General features: G+C 35.8%; 1 protein-coding gene across 1 annotated transcript in view; it reads right to left on the reverse strand.

Annotated features, from left to right (window-relative positions):
* The window catches only part of SMOC2 (SPARC related modular calcium binding 2), a 109,231-nt gene that overhangs the window by 56,478 nt on the left and 33,353 nt on the right, over positions 1 to 19,400 (reverse strand). Inside the window, exon 7 of the mRNA XM_085315422.1 lies at positions 19,299 to 19,373. Within this exon, the coding sequence (XP_085171548.1) occupies positions 19,299 to 19,373 (75 nt within the window). The remainder of the gene's footprint in view (positions 1 to 19,298; positions 19,374 to 19,400) is intronic.

The raw sequence follows: 19,400 nt of genomic DNA on the forward strand, positions 1-19,400 counted from the left end.
AGAAAGAAAGAAAGAAAGAAAGAAAGAAAGAAAGAAAAAGCCACTACACAAAATTACAGTACATGAAATTTACTGGCCTTTTCCAAACACAATGGCTAGTTGGCCAGTTTGCTATAGCTCCTTCCTTAACCAAAATTTCTCAAAGCTGCCATTTTTGCTTCATCAGCATATTAACAAGCAAATGTTCGTCTTCTGCCAGTGGAAAATTTATTTTAAGACATATTTGAGGTGCAAATAAAGCTGGTTCATTTTTTTCATAGAGCTGTGAAAATGAAAGTCTTTGCCAGGAGAGCTATTTATCTGAATTGCTCTATTAAAAATTACAAGACAAAATGTGCTAACTTGGGTGCCTAAATTCATATTTTGGCACTTAAATAAGAAAGCCCACTTGTAGAAATGTTGATCTGCCAGAGTTTCCTCTCAGCAAAACAGGAGTTGTTTCTGTTCAGTATTTGGGAAGCAGAAACTTACATCAGTCCCTGGATATAGCTTTGGATACCTGATTTTAGGCACCCAAGTAATTTTCATTTCAAAAGTGTGCAGTGGCATCACTGGCTACAGTTTATACCACATTCCTGCTATTGGTCCACCATGCTAAGTTGTTGGAATTGTGCAATATTTTCCAGCTTTATTGCTTAACTCTCATTCAATGTGGAAGCACTCTGTTTTATTTTCTGAGTATAAGCTCCTTTTCAACCAACTTACAGGCAGCTCTCCTAGGCATACACTTACTCAACATATAAACAGGATTAAAATAAGAAGAATCAAACAATCTTTTTGCATTCATGTATTTCTTTCATTACATCATTTAATGTCTATTTAGTGCTTGTGAAGTGGGCTGCATCATCAGGCTTTCAGTAAAATGGCAGTCTCAACTCACTACGCTGGCATGTGAGACAGAAGTTGCACCCCCTGCCCTCCCAGGGCACACGAGCCCTGGGAAAACATGAGGAAAACATACATTGCCATTCTCTGCCACCATATCATGGTGTCTCAGAGCACCTTACAAAATGGCAACTAAAATATGCATCTCTCTGTGGCTCATAGCAGACAGCACAGGCATTACAAAATCGTAAGGACTTGGTCCTCTGACACTCAGCAGGTATACAGACATTAAACAGACGATAGAAAGTGAAATTCTCTTTTCTGCCTTATCTCACYGTTTCAGGGAGGGCTACTCTGACAAGCAGAAAAAAACAGTTTATACARCTATCATTCTCACTGCCTCTTCTGTGGCTAAGGAGAATGATTCTATCTCCAGAACTCTCAAATATGTACCCTTCAAACTTACACCATTTAAAAAATCCCAACATTCAGAAAGCGTGCTAATGTCAAGAATACTGTTGCATCCTTAAAAGCTAATTAGTGATACACGAACCAAAACCTGTCTAATCTTATTCTGATTTGCTTTTTCTCATCTTGTCAAAGAGAAGGCAGGAAGCAGGTGGAAAAATGCACATTGCTCATGTCTCTAATTAAAAGAACCATGCTGTGCAATAAAAGGTCCTCGCACAAAACCAGAAGAAGTAAATTTTGTAACGTGCTCTCATCTGTTGAGTCACAATACTCCTAGAATGGATTAACTCTTATCCTGAGCATGCGATTCTACAAATAACATGTACATGAACCCCACTCAAAAAGTAATTGCATTACTTAAAACCTGCATAAATCCTACTCAGAAGGCTCACGCTAGGCTAATGCTGTACAGGTCTTGTGTTGGCCCTCTGCACATTACATCCACAATACACTATTCATATAGTATGTAGGAAGTCAATATTCTTAACAGGAGAGGTAGAAAAAAATGGACTCAGACAGAAGACTGCTTACTGGTTTTGGCCGAGTGTTGTGTCCAATAAAGAAGATGAGCCAAAAAAGAATAAAAAACAATAAGAATATTCTCATATTATTTTTTTCAGCTCCAGTAACTTTTTAATACAGTTTTATGTGGYTATTTTTTTTTCTCATATGACTATGGTTAAATGGCTCAGCTTGTTTTTGGTTTCAAGAGGAAAGTCAAAATCTTTGGCTTGGCTCTGCCTTCAAACTTGGAGAAAAACAAGAGCAGTGGGAATTAAAACTAAAAATATTAATTCTACTCCACTTTCATCTCTACTTTCAAAAATAAATAATTCTCTGAAGTCCAGATAATGAGGTCTATATATGGTGTGATAATGAAAAAGCCCTATGCTTTTGAAGGATGAAAGACCCATAGTGTATTGAAAATCTTGGGTCATAATTTCTGCTCCTGTAAGCCAGAATCATTTCACTGAACATAGTGGAGGTCACCATCAGAAAAGTCAGTCTCTAGCATACACAGAGCAATTTTAAAGGCTTCTTAAATGAGGCATAGTAGCAAAGTCAAAGCCTTTTTGAAACAGTAAAATTAGAATTTGAAGTGTGAATAATGATCCTTAATCCTTTACAACCCAGTGTCATGTGTTTACAGTGAGTGCTCCATAGATGATAAGTGTTCCTATCATGGAAATAACCTGTATGAATGGAAAAAGCCTTGCATAAATAAATACTTCTCAGAAATCCATGGTGTGTGAGAGAAGAGCATGTTTAAGAAAGTGTTATTTTTCAAAGTGTTTGCTTAGCACATTTCCCACAAATACTGTCATCCCTTTCAGACCTGCTCCCATCCTGTTGCTCCACCACCACATACACACATCTACCTCAGGCCTCATTTATTTTGAAGCTCTCTATGACAAACAGAGAAAATCCAAACTACTGCTTTTGGCAAAACTATTCAAATAAAACAGATTCTAAATATTTAACTTTTCCAGATAACCAGTATCACAGGAAATAGCAATACTAGTATTCAGTCACCTAATAAGGAAACATTTTTATTACAGTTTATGTGAAGACAGTTCTGTTGTTCTTTCTACGTATTACATGTATGCTTTGTTTTCCTTTTAATTTGGGAAGATTAAAGGTTGATTACTTGAAAATAACACAAAATGAGGCACAGTGTACGATGTTCCCAGGAGGCTGTGGAGCTGTTGCRACTGGAGCTGTTCCTGATTAAATCTCTCTATCGTTATAAAGCATCCTGTGCCAAACCAATCACCCATTGGCATAATTAATGAAGGCTGCAAGGGCTTTTCCATCAATCAGGAGGAACAGACACAGGCTAAAGCAGCATGGAAAAGCTTGCATTTTTACAGACCTGCTTGCCTCAGGCCACAATTGTGAATAACTATCGTACAGACCCATAACAAGTGCCATGGATTACTAGAAATTTTGCCTCATTCACGTGGCCACATTTACATAGAGATAACACAGAAGTGAGTCTTTAYATAGGCTCTCTTTTGCATCAAAGTCATATACATCCTCTGCTTGTCTCAGGGTTCTACAAGCATGCTATGGCAGATATATTTTGCAGAAAGAAGGGGAGGGATTTTTGAAATGGCTGATCAGACGCAAAGAAAAAGGCTGAAAACCCAATGTCACGATTTACATGATTGTAACAAATAAACAAAAAAAACAAAACACAGTAAGTCTAGATGCAAAACTGAGACTGAGAAAAGGGATTTATCCTGTGTATTTCCATTTAGAAAAATGCAACCATTCCCACTAGTCAGTGCAATTCATTTCTCTTTATAATTAGGGACTTCATATCCACCTCCCACTCTAAGTCTCTAAAACTTCTTATTGATATGTTCATTAGACCTGTACTAGACACTATCTCAACCGTCTCTCTGCCAAAACTTTTACTCTTGCTTGCATTGATCTGTCCAGACTGCAGCAGTTCTCCTAGAAGTAGAGCCAGGTTTGGAGCCCTGGAGTTCCTGGCTAGCTGCCATAAATGTAAACCATCAAAGTATGCTGTCTCTCTGTAGTTGCTGACATAAGATACTTTCACATACTACACTATGCTGGCTGCTTAAGTCTCCTCAATGACATCCCAAGGAAACAAAATTGCCACAGAATATATGCCAACAACCAACATGATAGCACTGATCATTCTATCTAATGGTATCAGTGTTAAAACACTTGCACTGAGTTTTATCTGAAAAAATACACATGGTCACTTCCACAAAGAACTTACAACTTTTATTATAGAAATATTCTTATTTAGTAAAGCATTGGCTTAATACTAAGCATATCTCCAATAGCTTTAGGAGCAAACACCTAGTTGTTCTCCCAGTTTGGTGCACAGTTAGGTAGTAAACAATTGTGAAGAGGGAGAAGCAGCCAAGGTGATCATGATGAAAACATTTTGGTAAGCACAGCAACTGATTTTAGGCCAGAAGAAGAAGCAATTGTGATCACTTAACCTGATTGCCGGCATGCACAGCTTCTTCTGCCATGTACTGCATCAATCCTATATATTCTGAGTGATAGRATAGCTATTGAAAGATGCTTTGTTCTAATATAAATATTCCTACTGTTGAGGAATATATCCTATTCTTCACTGAATTGTTCTAAAGGTTAATCACATTCATTTAAAACAAAAACAAAATCTACCTAGTTTCTAAGGTTAATTTTCCCACTTCAACTACCAGCCATTGGATTTGATTATGGTTTTCTTGTTAAGATTAAAAAGCTAATCACAGCTAGAGTACAGTGAGCCTTTTAAAGTCATTCAGTATAGGACAGATTTTCTAGATATTCATACAGATCTTCTCTAGACTCTTTTCCAACTCTTCAGTTTCCTGTAGTGTGGATACCACAACTGGATAAGGTATCCCTGAAATGATTTTTGAAATCCTACATGCATAGGTAATGCCACCTCTTTACATTCACCCTTAGTTTAGGAATCAAAGTAGCTCTTCTATCTATTACACTGTTCAGCTGGTTGCTCATAAGAACTCTTAGCTTCTTTTTGGAGTCATTCTATTTTCAGAATAAAGTCTGAAAATTCACAGTATGACCTACAGCCTTTATTCCTTGTTGTCTAATCCTCCCTTTGATGGCAGTAGACAAAAAGAGAAGAAGGGAGAATAGAGAGATGAGAAATCAGTGTTGCAGAGGAAGTCCGAAAGAACACCATTTGAGATTGAGGAATGATGCATAACCAAAATAGGAGAAATACACCATGAAGATCAGATATGGACAGTCAGTGCAGAAAACAGAGTGTAAAGAAAGGATTGAAAAGAAAACTGTGAATTTTGTCTGTACAAGTAACAGTGAAGATGAGTAATTACAACAGAGGTAACAGACACTATGGCAAAACTACATAAGGCTCCAATAAAAGCAGATAGCAAAAAAGGTGAATTAAGCTAAAGATAACACTCAGACTTTTTCTAAGGAAAAAATAAATGTAAGGAAAAAAATGAACCAAAGCAAGCTCTAAGCTTGCTCTTGATGTGAGACATTCCATATAAAAATCACACAGGCTCATTTTGACAAGCATATTGAAAAGATTGCTGCTCCTGCATTTCTGGGGGTAGCACTATTGTTATTTATGTGATATTTTCATATAGCTCTGCCAGAAACCTCCAAGTCATCTTTCCTCATCAGGCTTCCAGGGACATTGTCCTTCTGACTGCAGTGGAGTCACTCCYATGTACACTGCTCTCAATAAAAGGCGGCTTCATGCCCACTGAAACCAAACCATCCCCTTCTGTAGTGATTTGCTTTTATTATATTSAGTTGCTTGGTTTAAGGGATGAACTATAGGATGTTTGACTACATTACAAGGCACTGTTCCATCCTTGGGATGTTCATAGGGAAAGGGGGAGAGGTGATCTTTCAAACCACTGACATTCATACTGATATTTTTGGCTTTACTGCCTCTCTGTTGCATCAGAGGAACTAAAATCATCTCCTAAAAATTATTTGAAATTACTTTTTAAACCTGCTTTGAAACTGTAAGAACATTAACATCATAAGTCTCCTAGGATAGGCAGGACTTAGCCTTTATTCAGTCAAACAAGACAGCAAGGGCAATAATGACTGTCTCACTACCTTGTTTAGGCCAGTAAGGGCTACTGAGATTATGGCTTTAGCCACACTGTGTAAATTTTCAGAAAGTCAGAGGGGAAATGTCTGAAATTAGAAGTTACTTAGATATCTTCCTCCAAGAACAACTAGTTAAGTAAATAAGCAGGGGAAAAAAAAAAATCACTGGCTGCACACTCTATCTCCTTGCCAGCCAGAACAACCAGGTACAGAGCTGTTGCAAAAGAAGGGTGGATTACACCATGAAAACATGTGCTGGTCATGAGCTTCTGCAACTACTCAAACATTTGCCTTTGTGAGGAGTTTTCACTGTAATGGAATTTGTGGGTGAATTTACTAAATGAAAAGTAAATATAATCAGATAGGATCACCCTCTGTCAACTCTTACATCAATGGAAATTTTCCTTAGTGTAGACCTGAAGATTTGGTCTAATGACTCGGGGGGAATTGGAAACCCTTAAYTCTTCTTATGATCTGAACCTGAACAGATCTTGAACTCTGAACTATCTTCAACTTGCTTATTAGAACTGAGTCTCATCTTTTGGGGGCACAAGCAATCGACTGYATCACTATGTACAGTCTAAATTCAAAAGCAAGTGGTAAGGCTTTAATTCACATTTACATTCCTCTACTCCTAGACCAAACACCAGCCACTCTCTTGCCCTGATCTGATTAGGCGCAGTGGAAAATAGTTCAAGGGCAATACAGGCCACCAGCAATTACATGAAAAGAAATGGTCATCTGAAAAAAAACATCCTTTATGATCACAGTGGATTGGAATATGATTGGAGACACTGTGCTACTGGAAGCTATCTACATATTGGCTATAGGGCCTTTTACAAAATATCCTCTGGCTGCCTCAGTGCAGGGCTTCAGGTGAAAGAGTAAAGAAGGGGTCTACAAGGTGAAACAGATGAAACAGTGCCTTCTAATAGAGTCACACATCCTGTAGTTCATCACTTAAATTAAATAGTCCAATGTAATAATAGAAAATGGCTGTAGGAAGGGATGGTCTAATTTCACTGGGCACAAAATCTTTTTACACTGAGAGCAGCATATGTATTACTGACTCCACTACAGTCAGAAGTGTAATGTCATTGAAAGCTTAATGAGAGGAAAAAATAAGAAAATCATCTATCTAGTCCTCTTACTTGCTTGTATATCCCTAGATCTTCTAGAAAATGCAAGTACCCCTAACTCTTGTTGGCAGGGAAAAAAACAGTCTTTGGCTTCATTTCCAAATGAAGGTTGCAATAGAGGGACATGTCCAAAAGTATTCTTTAATAGTCTGAAACAAAAAGATTTCAGGATTTTATGTATTTATAATGCATTCTATTCCAGAAAAAAAAATGTATCTAAGCAGTCATCAAAACAGAGTGTTTTTGAAGTATAGTAAAAGCCCTTTCATTCTGATAAGTTATTTTTACTCCCTGAAAGACAACAAAAGTGAAAAGTTTAAATAACATTAAGATCTTGCTGGAAGCCAATGAAACAAGATAACTCACTGTTTAAGCAGTGATAAAATAATTTTTTCATWGCCTGTTATGACTGTAATAGGCTTGGTTGAAAATATTTCACTGTGACAGTTTATTTGACAGAAAACCAGGTCTTTAGATTAAAAGATGTTTTTCATTAAGAAGTGTTTGCTTTTCATAAAAAAACTTGTTTTTTTATGAGAACAAAACAAAAACAAAGACCCACAACCAAAGGATGTTTCTTTCTGTTGAACTTCAAATTGAACTGCATGATCCAAGATGTCCTATGCCAGTGTAACTTCTCAGAGGTATCTCTCTGTTTTTAAAAGAGAGGAAACTCATATCCTGCATATATGTGTCAGCCTATGGACATCAATCCCTGAAAGAGAAGGGGATCATGAGGTTTTAAAATTACAGCACCCACAAGGCATTACAATGAACATTTCAAAATCAAGATTTTGAAGTTTTGGTTAAAACTATTCAGCTTTATGCAGGCTTTTTGTTGTTTATTTGAAATTTGATTCAGAAAATATAATTTTTGAGCTGAAAATGCACACTTTTTCAAAAAAAAGATCCCTAAGAAGTTAGAGTTTTCCAGAGGAGGTTGCATTTTCAACCATTCTGTGATATGAAGCTTTGCCCTCTCTTTACTTTTGTATTTTGTAGTGCACTGAGAGAATTTAAGATCTGAAATTTAATTTATAGCCTTAATCTTATTTAAACATAGCTTTATTTGTGGTTGAATGCAGATACTTGGCCTGCCGTTCTTAAGCTAAAACAGGTATTAAAAATAGCTTAATGAAAAACAGTGGCCTGTCTCTTCAATCACTGCTTCTTCTTCAGTAACATAGAAATCCAGTGCACTATGGCAACAATAGTTAATGTTATTTTTAGGCAGAGCRGAGTGTAAGGAAAATATAGTATAGAGCATTTTTCTGGAACAGTCTGTTATGAGAGAGGAGAGCATGATGGAGGAGAGTGGAGTGGAGAAGAAAGCAAGCCAGTAATAATCAATATTTGAGGTATATATAACATCTAGAAGACGAAACGATCTCAAAGTGATTTTACATAGTTTAGAAATGCTTTTTGACTGGAACAAGTTCCATCATGCCAATTATGACCTGAAGTGTGGCTTTTCAAGGAAAGGAGWTCCTACAATGGTCCCACACCAAAGAGCCATTGCATTAAGGGCAGGCTGAAGGACAGAATCCAGGGATGATGGTGTCAACCTAAGATCTTAACAGTCCATAAAAGCAGATTCTGAAGTCCAAGCWCATGCCTGAGCTTATACAACAGTTGCATGGCAAACATGTGGCCAGCATGCAGGTTTTGGGGGTGAATTCCACTCCTTCCAGAGAAGTCCCTGTAAGAGTGAAATTTTTCTTGTTTTTGTACTAATTGGAAAATGCTAACATTACTGATGAAGCCACAAAAAGTTCCTGTATCACATGGCATTTTTTTCAGGCATTAAAGAAGGGAAAAAGCCAATAATTTAATTTGAAAATAATTAAGTTATGTATGAATTGTAGCATGAGCTGTCAATCTTTTCGGGAAGTTTGTTCAGAGATACATGGTTTGGCAAAGAAGAAATTTGGAAGTAATATGTGGCAAATGCTCTCACTGAAAATCCCTCTGAAATTCAACCACTATGTCTGCCCATAACCTGATCTACAAAGAAACATCTAAAAACAAATTCAATTTGTCAAAGATTGAAGGAAAATGAGGTAAAATTTTGACTCCAAATAGCAGGTCTGACACACATTACATGCCTGCCAGTCTGTCCATGACAGTATTTTCATTAATATCAGTGAGAGGTTTTTGTACAGAACATGGCCACATCATGGAGCAGAATGTCACAGTTCACAGGGAAATATTAACAGGGAAGTATTTTGCCATAAGTGTTCTGGGATTTATTAAAGTACCTTTTACTCAATTAATGGAAAGATGGACAGCTCGTTCTTTGGCTGATTCTAGTGAAAGAAAGAGAAAATTGCTTTATTTCAGAATAGTCTAGTCTGTCCTGTAAAAACAGGAAAAACTTGCCAGAACAGCTCACTGGATGACCTTATGAAAACAGTGAATCCTTAACATTTTGTTTTTCTCTAACATTAGCATTTTCTAGGCTTTTTATCAGCTCACATATGAAGACATAAGGAGTCTCTAACCTTGCAAAAAGTGGGAGAGTTCCATGAATAACCTTGGAGCAATTAAATTACTTTTGTCACCATCTTTGTTATTAAAAAGGGGGGTTTTCTTGTTCAAGAACACAACCACCAGTTTATGAAAGTTTTGAAAAGATCAGAGTCTTACAGCTCTGCAACACTTCAAGTATTTCCTTCATTTTATAATATTCAAATGTTTCAAATGGCTTGACCTCAAGTGCAGCATCAAATTCTCAGTATTAAAAAAAAAAAAAAAAAAAAAAAAAAAAAAGGAACAGGACAGTTGTTGAGATGCCCTTCAACAGATTTAGGTACCTAATTCCAAGTTCTCATCTTGGCCTGGATGCCCAAGAAAGTGCATAGGAATCAAGAAAAAGTTTCTTTACGATATTGACAAATACCTTGGGTTGCTTTTTGCATTCGTTGCTTTTAGGGTTTTTGGGGGTTGGTTGGGTTTTTTTGCAGGGAAGGGCAGGGAAGGGAAGAAAAGGCATGGAACATGCACATTTCTCATAACTATCAGGTCATTGGCATGATGGTGGAAGGCCTGGCAGCTGTTACTGTGGACCCTTCTGGATTTATTATAGTTGCCTGCAAAATATGCAACCTCCTTGCAGACCTATCTTCCTCTATCCCAGGAAGCACAGTATACTCAAGGCCAGATCCAAACTCTCTGGGTTGGAAGATTTATCTGTTTCCCAGAAATATGATGGCTTTAGAGATGATCCAATATGTATCTCTGCCCTAACAAGATTTACCTTTTTCTTTTCATCTGTCCAGTAAAATATAAACTGTTAGCCCCTGACATCCGGCTCTGAATTTACAAAACTTATTGATGCTTTTATGACTATGCAATCTGATGTCTGGTAAACTGTGGAGAGCTGTGGGYGGTTGGGGGCCTGCATGTCTARAAAATAAAGGCGAACAGGAGAACTRTTGTGTCATTTACTTGCTGCAGAAAGTAATATGATATAATTAAAAATAGTTCAGGGAAGATTAGTATCTTTTGGCATCAAATTTTAACATACGCAGTAAAACAGAAGTTATCAATCTTGCATAAAGCAGATCCTTTTCTTTTCCCCCACATGGGGGTCTAATAAAACTCTGGAACATCCTGAACATAAAGAACATCAACTAGACGTAAAACAGAACTCTTTTTTAAAAGACAAGTTTTAGAATGGGAGGATCTTTCCTTGTGGTGGGAGGAAAAAAATGAAAAATGCCAAAACTTGATGTTTATAAAGGTTTTGAACTAATATGTAAAATTAAAATGAAGATAAGTGAAAATGCTTGTAAAAAGGGGATTATTAAAGAAGGACAGTACTGTAGCAAGTATGATCCAACAGGCTACAAATTAAGAATATATCATAATGTACAAGCACTCTGGGGAGGTCTGGAAAGGTTTATCTTCTTAGAAGAGGCTGAAAGAGCAAAAAGAAAACACTCATTTTCCTTTACCAATTCAAGGGAAAAGAAAATAGGAAAAGAGAAAAGAGAAAAATCATAATGTACAAGCACTCTGGGGAGGTCTGGAAAGGTTTATCTTCTTAGAAGAGGCTGAAAGAGCAAAAAGAAAACACTCATTTTCCTTTACCAATTCAAGGGAAAAGAAAATAGGAAAAGAGAAAAGAGAAAAGAGAAAAGAGAAAAGAGAAAAGAGAAAAGAGAAAAGAGAAAGGAAAAAAAGACGAAAAAAGAGAAAAGGAAAAAAGTAAAAAGGAAAAAAGAAAAAAGGAAGAGAAAAGAAGGAAAGGGGAAGAGGGGAAGAGGGGAAGGGGCAGGAAGGGATGGAAAAGGAAGGGAAAGGGGAAGAAAAGTAATTGCCTTCACTGATGAAGCTGAAGAATACTGTTCTCCATTTGTGTAACAGTTAAATCAAGACAAGGATTTAATTAAAAATTGCTAATGAAAAGATATCCAATTACTGATTAGTCCTAACAGTGTGTACAACCAGTATTTCTTTTTCAGCTGCCAGGGAATACCCTGAAACCATCTTCAAAAATATTAGTCTGAATCTATTTTGATTCTTAACAGGAAACAACAAAAATTGAGGAGAAAAAAATAATGGCTATTTCTTGTTCTTCAAAAYATTTAAAAATAACACAGTAGAAGATATAATGAGACATGAGAGTGTCCAATGCACCTCCCTCTCCAAAAGCTTCTTAACAATGCTATGTTTATAGTAAAATACAAATCACAAATTATAGTTCATTCCAAATAATTGTGTTCTTTCAGGAACTCCAGAGGGAATAGTTAGTTAGCAGTCAGGGTCAACACAAAGAGTCTGAAGAGGTCCTAATACCTGGAAGCTTCTAGTCCTCTTCTGTTTCAAGTTCTCTTACCCAACTTCCTCAAAATTTATTTCTCTTATCTTCAACACACAACTTGCTGAGATAACAGTAGACCAAACAGCAAATATTCTACTAGCTGATGTCTTCCAACAGCCATAAGTTTCACAAGATCCATAAGCCAGGTCAGTGGCCATCACAGAACATTCAGATTTCAGCTGTAGATGTCATGTAAAAAATGCTAATGCTTTTCCTTGTATAGTTAATTAGCCTGCAGATGAACCCAAGCCATAAGGTTCATGTTAATATGTGGATCTGAACTTCTCCAAAGTTTGGCAGAGACTGACTGCAAGGATTAGGCTTGTCACTAATGGAGTGAGTTCCCATTAATGGAATTCATGTATGAACGTACTAGCAAATTTATATATTTGAAGACTTACTTAAATCAGTAGTTTCTGCCTTATACTTATATTTCATGGCCTGAATTCACATCCTTAGGGCTTCATTTAGTGCTATTTCAAGTACTCTGGATTATCAAACCTGGATGTCAGAAGGGCACATGTTTCCAGCAGGCTGTCATATCTCCCAGCCCCATGCACATCTCAGATACCCTCAGACATATCAAATGGCAGTAGGTGCCTATATTTAGGCAACAAATTCCCATTCTCAGTTTATCCTGCTACAGTTAATAGTTCTGTTTACAATGCAGTTTGGGAATGCAAACCCATCTTTGGGTATGCTTGATACTCCCCAACTGTTGCAAAGAAACTCTATCCTGTTGGGCTGAAATGAGTGGTAAAAATAATATGGAAATAAAATTGTTTTACATATGTAAGTCAGTTAYTTGCAATTAACAAGCTAGTCCAACTAAGGCTTCTTTCCCATGCAAAYCTACTTTATATATTCATCTAAATTCGATTTCTAGGTGTCCAGTATGAATGTAATGCATTCAGGGTGAGTTTGACTCTTTGAAGGTACAAGTATATTCTGCTGGATTTAGTCACCTCCTTTAAAGTTTTCAGCTACCCCTCCTTAAGCACTGAATACAGACAAGTTTAAAAACAGAACATCTTCAAGGGTTCTATAGGCCAAAGCCCTAAGTTTTTGGAATCCTAATTGATGGAAAGGGAGGAATAATCTTTTAAAATAGTCTACTATCTTTTCCCTTCACTCTTTTTCTCAGTTTACTATGATATGTATTTTTATTTTATTACAACTAGTTTCATACCTCAAATCTTCATATTGCAAAGTGAGTCTAATTTAAAATAGCCCTAGAAAACTTCTAATCAATTTGTAAGACTTTATAATTTGTAATTGGAAATATGCAACTTTCCAGATCTTTTATTTTTCTTGCTAGCTCACACATCTTCAACTGCACAAAATTTCCCTTGAGTCAGAATTAAGAGCAACATCTGGAAAATGCAACAATAAATAAGAATAAATACAAAGTAGCTGAACTGTTATTCATTTTCCTGTCTGTTAGTTACTCATTCTCCTATGCTTACAGAGGAATCATCATAAGAACTGAYGTGATTGGGCAAACACATAAACTCTTACATTAATTTCTATTGAAAAAAAATGCCACTTTGGGTTTTTCGTGCAGGCATAACTGATTTTTAACTTCAGGACTRAGTTTTGCCAGGGTTGGCATAGCAGGAAAATATTAGCCAGGTTCAGTTTGGAACCAATGTGAGCACAAACTTAACAGAAAAAAGTTTGTCTTGGTTCTCTGTGAAAAGGTGACTTTTAGAGAATGATCAGGGCAATTGCCTCTGAGAAACAAAACAAAGCAAGCAAACAAAAGAGAAACCTCATCGACAACCAACATAGTTTCCATGTGAGAAAAACACAAATGTGTGAGTGCTTTAAAACTGTCAAATGACCCGCTAAGAGAAACTGTGTTCAGTACTGGAATATCACACTATTACATTAGTCAGTCTCACTGACAGTCTTTACCAACAGTTTCAGACTATATGGGCAGAAAAATGCACCAACTATTTAGTACAGATATATGGATAGTTGGATTAATATTTATAGGATTTTAAAATCTTGTATTTTATTCTTTAAGAAAGTATTCACAGTAGATACTTTTTTTTACTTGTACTTGCAGTCTGTACCACATTACTATACATGCACTTCAGTGTTCTCTCAGATGGTGTTTTAAGAATGAAACTTCTGTTGGATTGAACCCTTTGGGGCTAATTGATAGGTATTGTAACAGATTTTTAAAGCTTTGAAATTGACAGTCTGTTGTAAAATGGCAGCAATGAAACTATACTATGTCAGAAAATAAAATAGAAAGTTATGTTTCTTTAAAGTGTACAAAACCAAAGTCAAAAATGAAGTTACAGATGATTCTACATTACTCAAATATCTAGGTACAATGGTTGAAATCTTGGTACTCCTGAAGTCACTAAAGCCACAGTTTCAAGAGACAGTAAATTCTGATTTAATGTTCTTAGTGCTAGATTAAAAATTTCATGATCACATCGTTTTTTTTTTTTTCGTTTTTTTTTTTTTTTGGTACAGGTGTGTTAAGAATTTTTACAGGTTGATCCTCTCTCAGCAGGCTTTATGCCAGAATTTTCCATGTGCCAACCCTATTTTACACAGGGCCATATACTGCTTGTCCTCTAACACCTGGTTAAAGCCTATAAAAACACAAAGCTGGCAGAAAGCATAAAGCTGGCATAAATAGTATATCATACCATCACATGTCAATGCCTGATTCAGATGAAATTTGGACTACTGCGTGAACTAGTAGTATCTAGACAGAACATAAATGGTTATGGAACCAAAGTCTGGGAGTTCTGCCATTGATTTCCAGGGGGCCTGAATTTCTACCCAGTGATTTCATGCGTTTAAAATTTAGCACATGAATCAAAGTTAAGTTCAGTAAAGTGTAAAGAAATATGACAATTTCTTCCTGTCTTCTATTTTAGACATCACACCAGATTATCAACAAAACAAAACCCAAATTTTATAAGACTCAGTAGACTACTTATTAAATAAACTTCCCAACTGATCAATGCAGATATAAAACATATGTGCTAATAATGCCTTACTATTTAATCCTTAAGGAAGCAGAGCAAAAATTATTAATATTAATAACAAGCAAATGGAAAATCCATGAGACTTTAATATGGCTTACCCACTGATACTTTATTTGACTCTGGAACTTTTAACTTGAATTATATAATCATAAGAACCTCTAATGACCTTAAGCAAATACATTAGTATATTCTAAATTACGCATGATTTTTCGCATTCGGATTTATGAAATTTCATATTGCAAGTTATTTATTCTCATTTTCACACATGTTACAGAAATGTACTTAAAATTACTTACTCAGTAATGTACTTACTCAGTACTTTAAGATTCTTTTTAATATTAATGATATTATCTGTTAAATTCACTATATTTATTTTTCACAGAAGTACTCCCACACTAGACTATTAGAAACATTTTGTCTCTTAAATTCAAGCCAACAGAGTGAATACTGAGCTTCAAAAGCCCTTGTGACAAGTGTTCAATTTACCTTTCCTTTGTCTGTACTCAGAGTCAGAAAATGACAYATATCTTCTGAAAAATGTGACATCTGGTTCTCAGTCTCCTGGTAGGGCGGATTTACCAGGAGGAACCTATGAGATCTGTAGTCCAACCTGAGCTCCCCTCAGAAAACTGCATTGTCCCTGCTAGGTCATGAATAAGTACTCGCATTGCCATGTAGTGCCCTCTATCCACATTCCTGCTGTAAATAGCACTGAGATGACACCAATAACTGCTGCAGACCTAGACCAAAATGTTTCCTTTCTTTAAGACAAAAGACCTTGTGTCATCTGAACTTTACAAAATGCTAYCTGGATTTTCACCTGAAAATTGGGGTACGATTCAGTTCATCGAAATGTAGGGATTTAAAATACAGACGTCTTCACGTGAAATAGATACTCAGACTAGTCACCACACTCAGTGASCTCCAGATACCTAGTTAGCTGACCAAGTGCAAGTGTTAACTTTATGATGAGGTGAACTGCTCTCTAGATATCAATGTGACTGTATCAGCACTGACTACAGCAGGAGCTTAAACACTGAGTTCACATAAAGACAGCAGTGTATAAACTGCTAAATTTTGATGTCTTACTCAGGAGCTAAACAGCACCATGTTCAGTATTTTCAAAGCATATCTGTTTATTTTTGCTAGCTGTTGTTATAATTCCTCGTATTTTTTGCCAATCTGCTGTGGCAAAACCAAAACACCTGTTCTGAAATGAGAGAAGCAATGTGGAGTGCAGGGGTAAAAATAGGTCCAGAAAAAAACTCTTAAAATACCTGTAAAGGCACAGAAGTGTATATATATAAAATTACAATCCCAGCAAACACTGCACTATTTTAACAGCCATATACATCTTTTTTCTAAATCTGTGAAGAAAAAAATCTAGAAAAATAACATTTGAAAAATCATTTTCAACACACAAAAAGAGCTAAAATGGAGAGTCAAATGTTTCTACCCATAGTCATGATCGAAACAAAGCTATTGTTATTTGACCTGATGTTGATGGGGTTTTTGCCAGTAGTAATATTTTGTCATCAAAAGCTAATAGGTTAAATACTGCTTCTGCAAACTCTTTTTATGAGCAGCAAAGCCTATATTTCTGAATCAACAAACAGAATATGCACCAGAAACCATTATATGGCATAGAAATACAATCTGTTAATTTCATGTCCTGCATCTGTAAATCTTCTAAATGCCATTTCTCTGTGCTAAATTAATTTAGGCTGATTTAAATCAAATGAAAACACTGGATAACCAATGTAAACTAGAATTTCCTAAGATATTATTTTCTATCTTCCAAATACTAAAAGCTGATTTTCTTGATTAATTATGATTGGCAGGTCATTTGCAGAATAGTAAAAGCAAACCACTTCAGGATGAGTACAACAAATGCAATGTGAGCCTTAATCCACAAAAACATTCTCCTGAATAGAATGGTTTCTCAAATCAAGGCAAGCTATGTCCACAATTTGCTGACCATGACATATTAGGACAAAAATTTGAGTAAAAAATATAAAAAATAAGAGCAATACAGATTAATGTAGGTAGCCTACAAGTAGGCTAACTGAAATTTGCCTGAAATTGATAGCATTACAATTTTGCTTATTTTTTACATGCAGGGTTAGGTCATTCTGTTATTTGCACCAGAATATTTTTTTTAAAAGCACCTAGGTTACTATAGCACAACAAATGAATGTTTGGCCCATTATTAATAAATTGAGTTTCATAAGCGCACTTTACATGTGAGATTAAATTCTGCTCAGTTTATTCAAACAAATATGTTTTATATGCTTTCTTGTATTTATAGAACAGAGTCTGAATCAGCATTTGTGAAATAAACCAAGTAAAGAAGACATCTCTATTTATCCCTTTTATTGAAGTTTGGATTCAGTCATGAGGTCCTATTCCATATATGTAGCAGCCCAGAGCTGGTACTCTGTGGATGTACCTAAAAGCCTTGACATCACTCTATACGGTGTAAAGGGGAAAGCTAGAAGGCTTAGTTACTGAATATTAGTGAGGATCAGTTATCAGAACAAGATATAAATGTCACATGACAAGATATAAATCACATGACAATGCTGTTATTTTTTGGAATCTAGACGAGAGATACTGCCTAACACAACTAATAGAGACACTGGTTTTAACATTTTGATTCATTTTGACTSATAATGGCCTATTACATAGATAATAAAAGTAACAGCAGAGATAGCAGTGGTCTTTCTAGAACATCGGGTATGCTTACAAACTGAAGCAAGACTGGCTATCTAATATCTGATTACATATCTGTGCTAGCTGGGGTAACAGTCGCAGTGAATGTGTGGCAGAACAGGCTGTAGCATATGCTGACAGCCTGTGTACAAACCCTCCAAAGACTCTATGTATATAGTATAATTATGAGCAAGTCCTAGTTATTAGAAAATCCAACAGAATCATGATTTTAATGGTAATGCACTATCTGCTAGCAATCATAATATGTACAGGTAGATTACGATGTTCCTATATTCCTTTTTTGTAATTATGACCTTAGATGAACTGGACCTCCCAGTAATAATTCCTAGCTTTTCCTTTAGTGAAAGGAAGTTAGTGAAGCCATGCTTCAAACTCAAAAACTCTTGCTTTAGACTTGCTGGTCTCTAATATTGTAATAAATAAATAAATATCTCTAAAAGTAACATATTGCTACAGTCTGGTTTTACACAATAGAAATCCCAAAAGAATTCTGTTCTCTCTAGAACAAATCTCCAGCATGAAAAGTATTTACTTCAAGCACTTGCTTACATTCTGTTTGAAGACCATTTCTTGAGTGCCTGCTAGAGTATCAAGGAGAGGAAAAAGCATTAATAACTATTGCTTCGATGTTAAAAACAGTTTATATAAAGGAATCTGTGGACCTTTTAGTAATACTATGTTTTTCCTTCTTAYGATGATTGCTTGTCTTTTAAATCTTCTCAGGCCTCAGTTCAGTAAAATGCTTAAACACAGTGCTTAATATAAAGCATAAGCTCAATTTCCACTGGATCTTAAGTGTGGTTTTGGCTGATTTACTGAGGTATGGCCTTTATTATTAATATTTCCTTTGAAACTAAACATTTTTCTGGAGTAAAAGAATCCAGGAAACTCAGCAAGTTTTTCTAAAGATTATTCTACTGAAAGGAGGGAGCAATGAGGAAATGATGTACTTGAAGTACATCAAAGCACTGAATATATCTCAATATTTGAAATTCTTCAGTCTTTACACATTTGACTGGCATTTCTAGCCCAGCTTTCCTAAGCTCATTTCTGAAGGGAAGTGAAAAAGTAAAGCCAAAATTTAGCAATTACAAAAAAGGCAACATAATTAATCTATACTAAACTGTCAGTCAGGTTGTAAAATACCAGATGACTGTAAAACTGCACAATGATATAAGGAACAAACAGGTAACATTGTCTTTCCAGCTTCCTGTTAACTGGTTTCTGATAGGATTTTGCTTCTACTCAGATTTGTCTCCTATGAATGACTACCAAAATYAATAACTCACATCACCCTCTTACAAATATCTTCTTCCTACACATCACCACGATAATGTCAACAGAAATAGAAAACAAAGAATTAAAGAAGATGAGAAAAACAAAGTGTCAGATTCACTCACAGATATAAACAAGTGCGGGCTAAAGCCTTTAGCAGAGTGATACCGATTTACACCAACTGAAATCTGATCAAAACCATTTCCATACAAAAWGAATGTATGATACATGAGTCTACAAAAGCAGTATATAGCAAATTGTTAAGTTGCTGTTGTGATGTAGTGATGAGAGTGGAAGCAAAAATGATTATTAAAATGTCTTTCACTTGCATGGTTTGAGTTTTAATRCAAGTTAATATATGGCTTCACAGGAGCTTTGCAAAGCAAGGATACCACAGATTCTTACCTGAGCTTTTATTAGTTTTATTTTGTCTACTCTTTACTTGCTCAGTCCATAATGTAGGATAGCGAGAAGCTATATCTAGAAGAAAACAGCAAAACAAAATTT

This window comes from Rhea americana, unplaced genomic scaffold, assembly GCF_003343005.1.
Source record: "Rhea americana isolate MKP2758 unplaced genomic scaffold, rheAme1 scaffold_43, whole genome shotgun sequence".
In the NCBI taxonomy this organism is placed as follows: Eukaryota; Metazoa; Chordata; class Aves; order Rheiformes; family Rheidae; genus Rhea; species Rhea americana.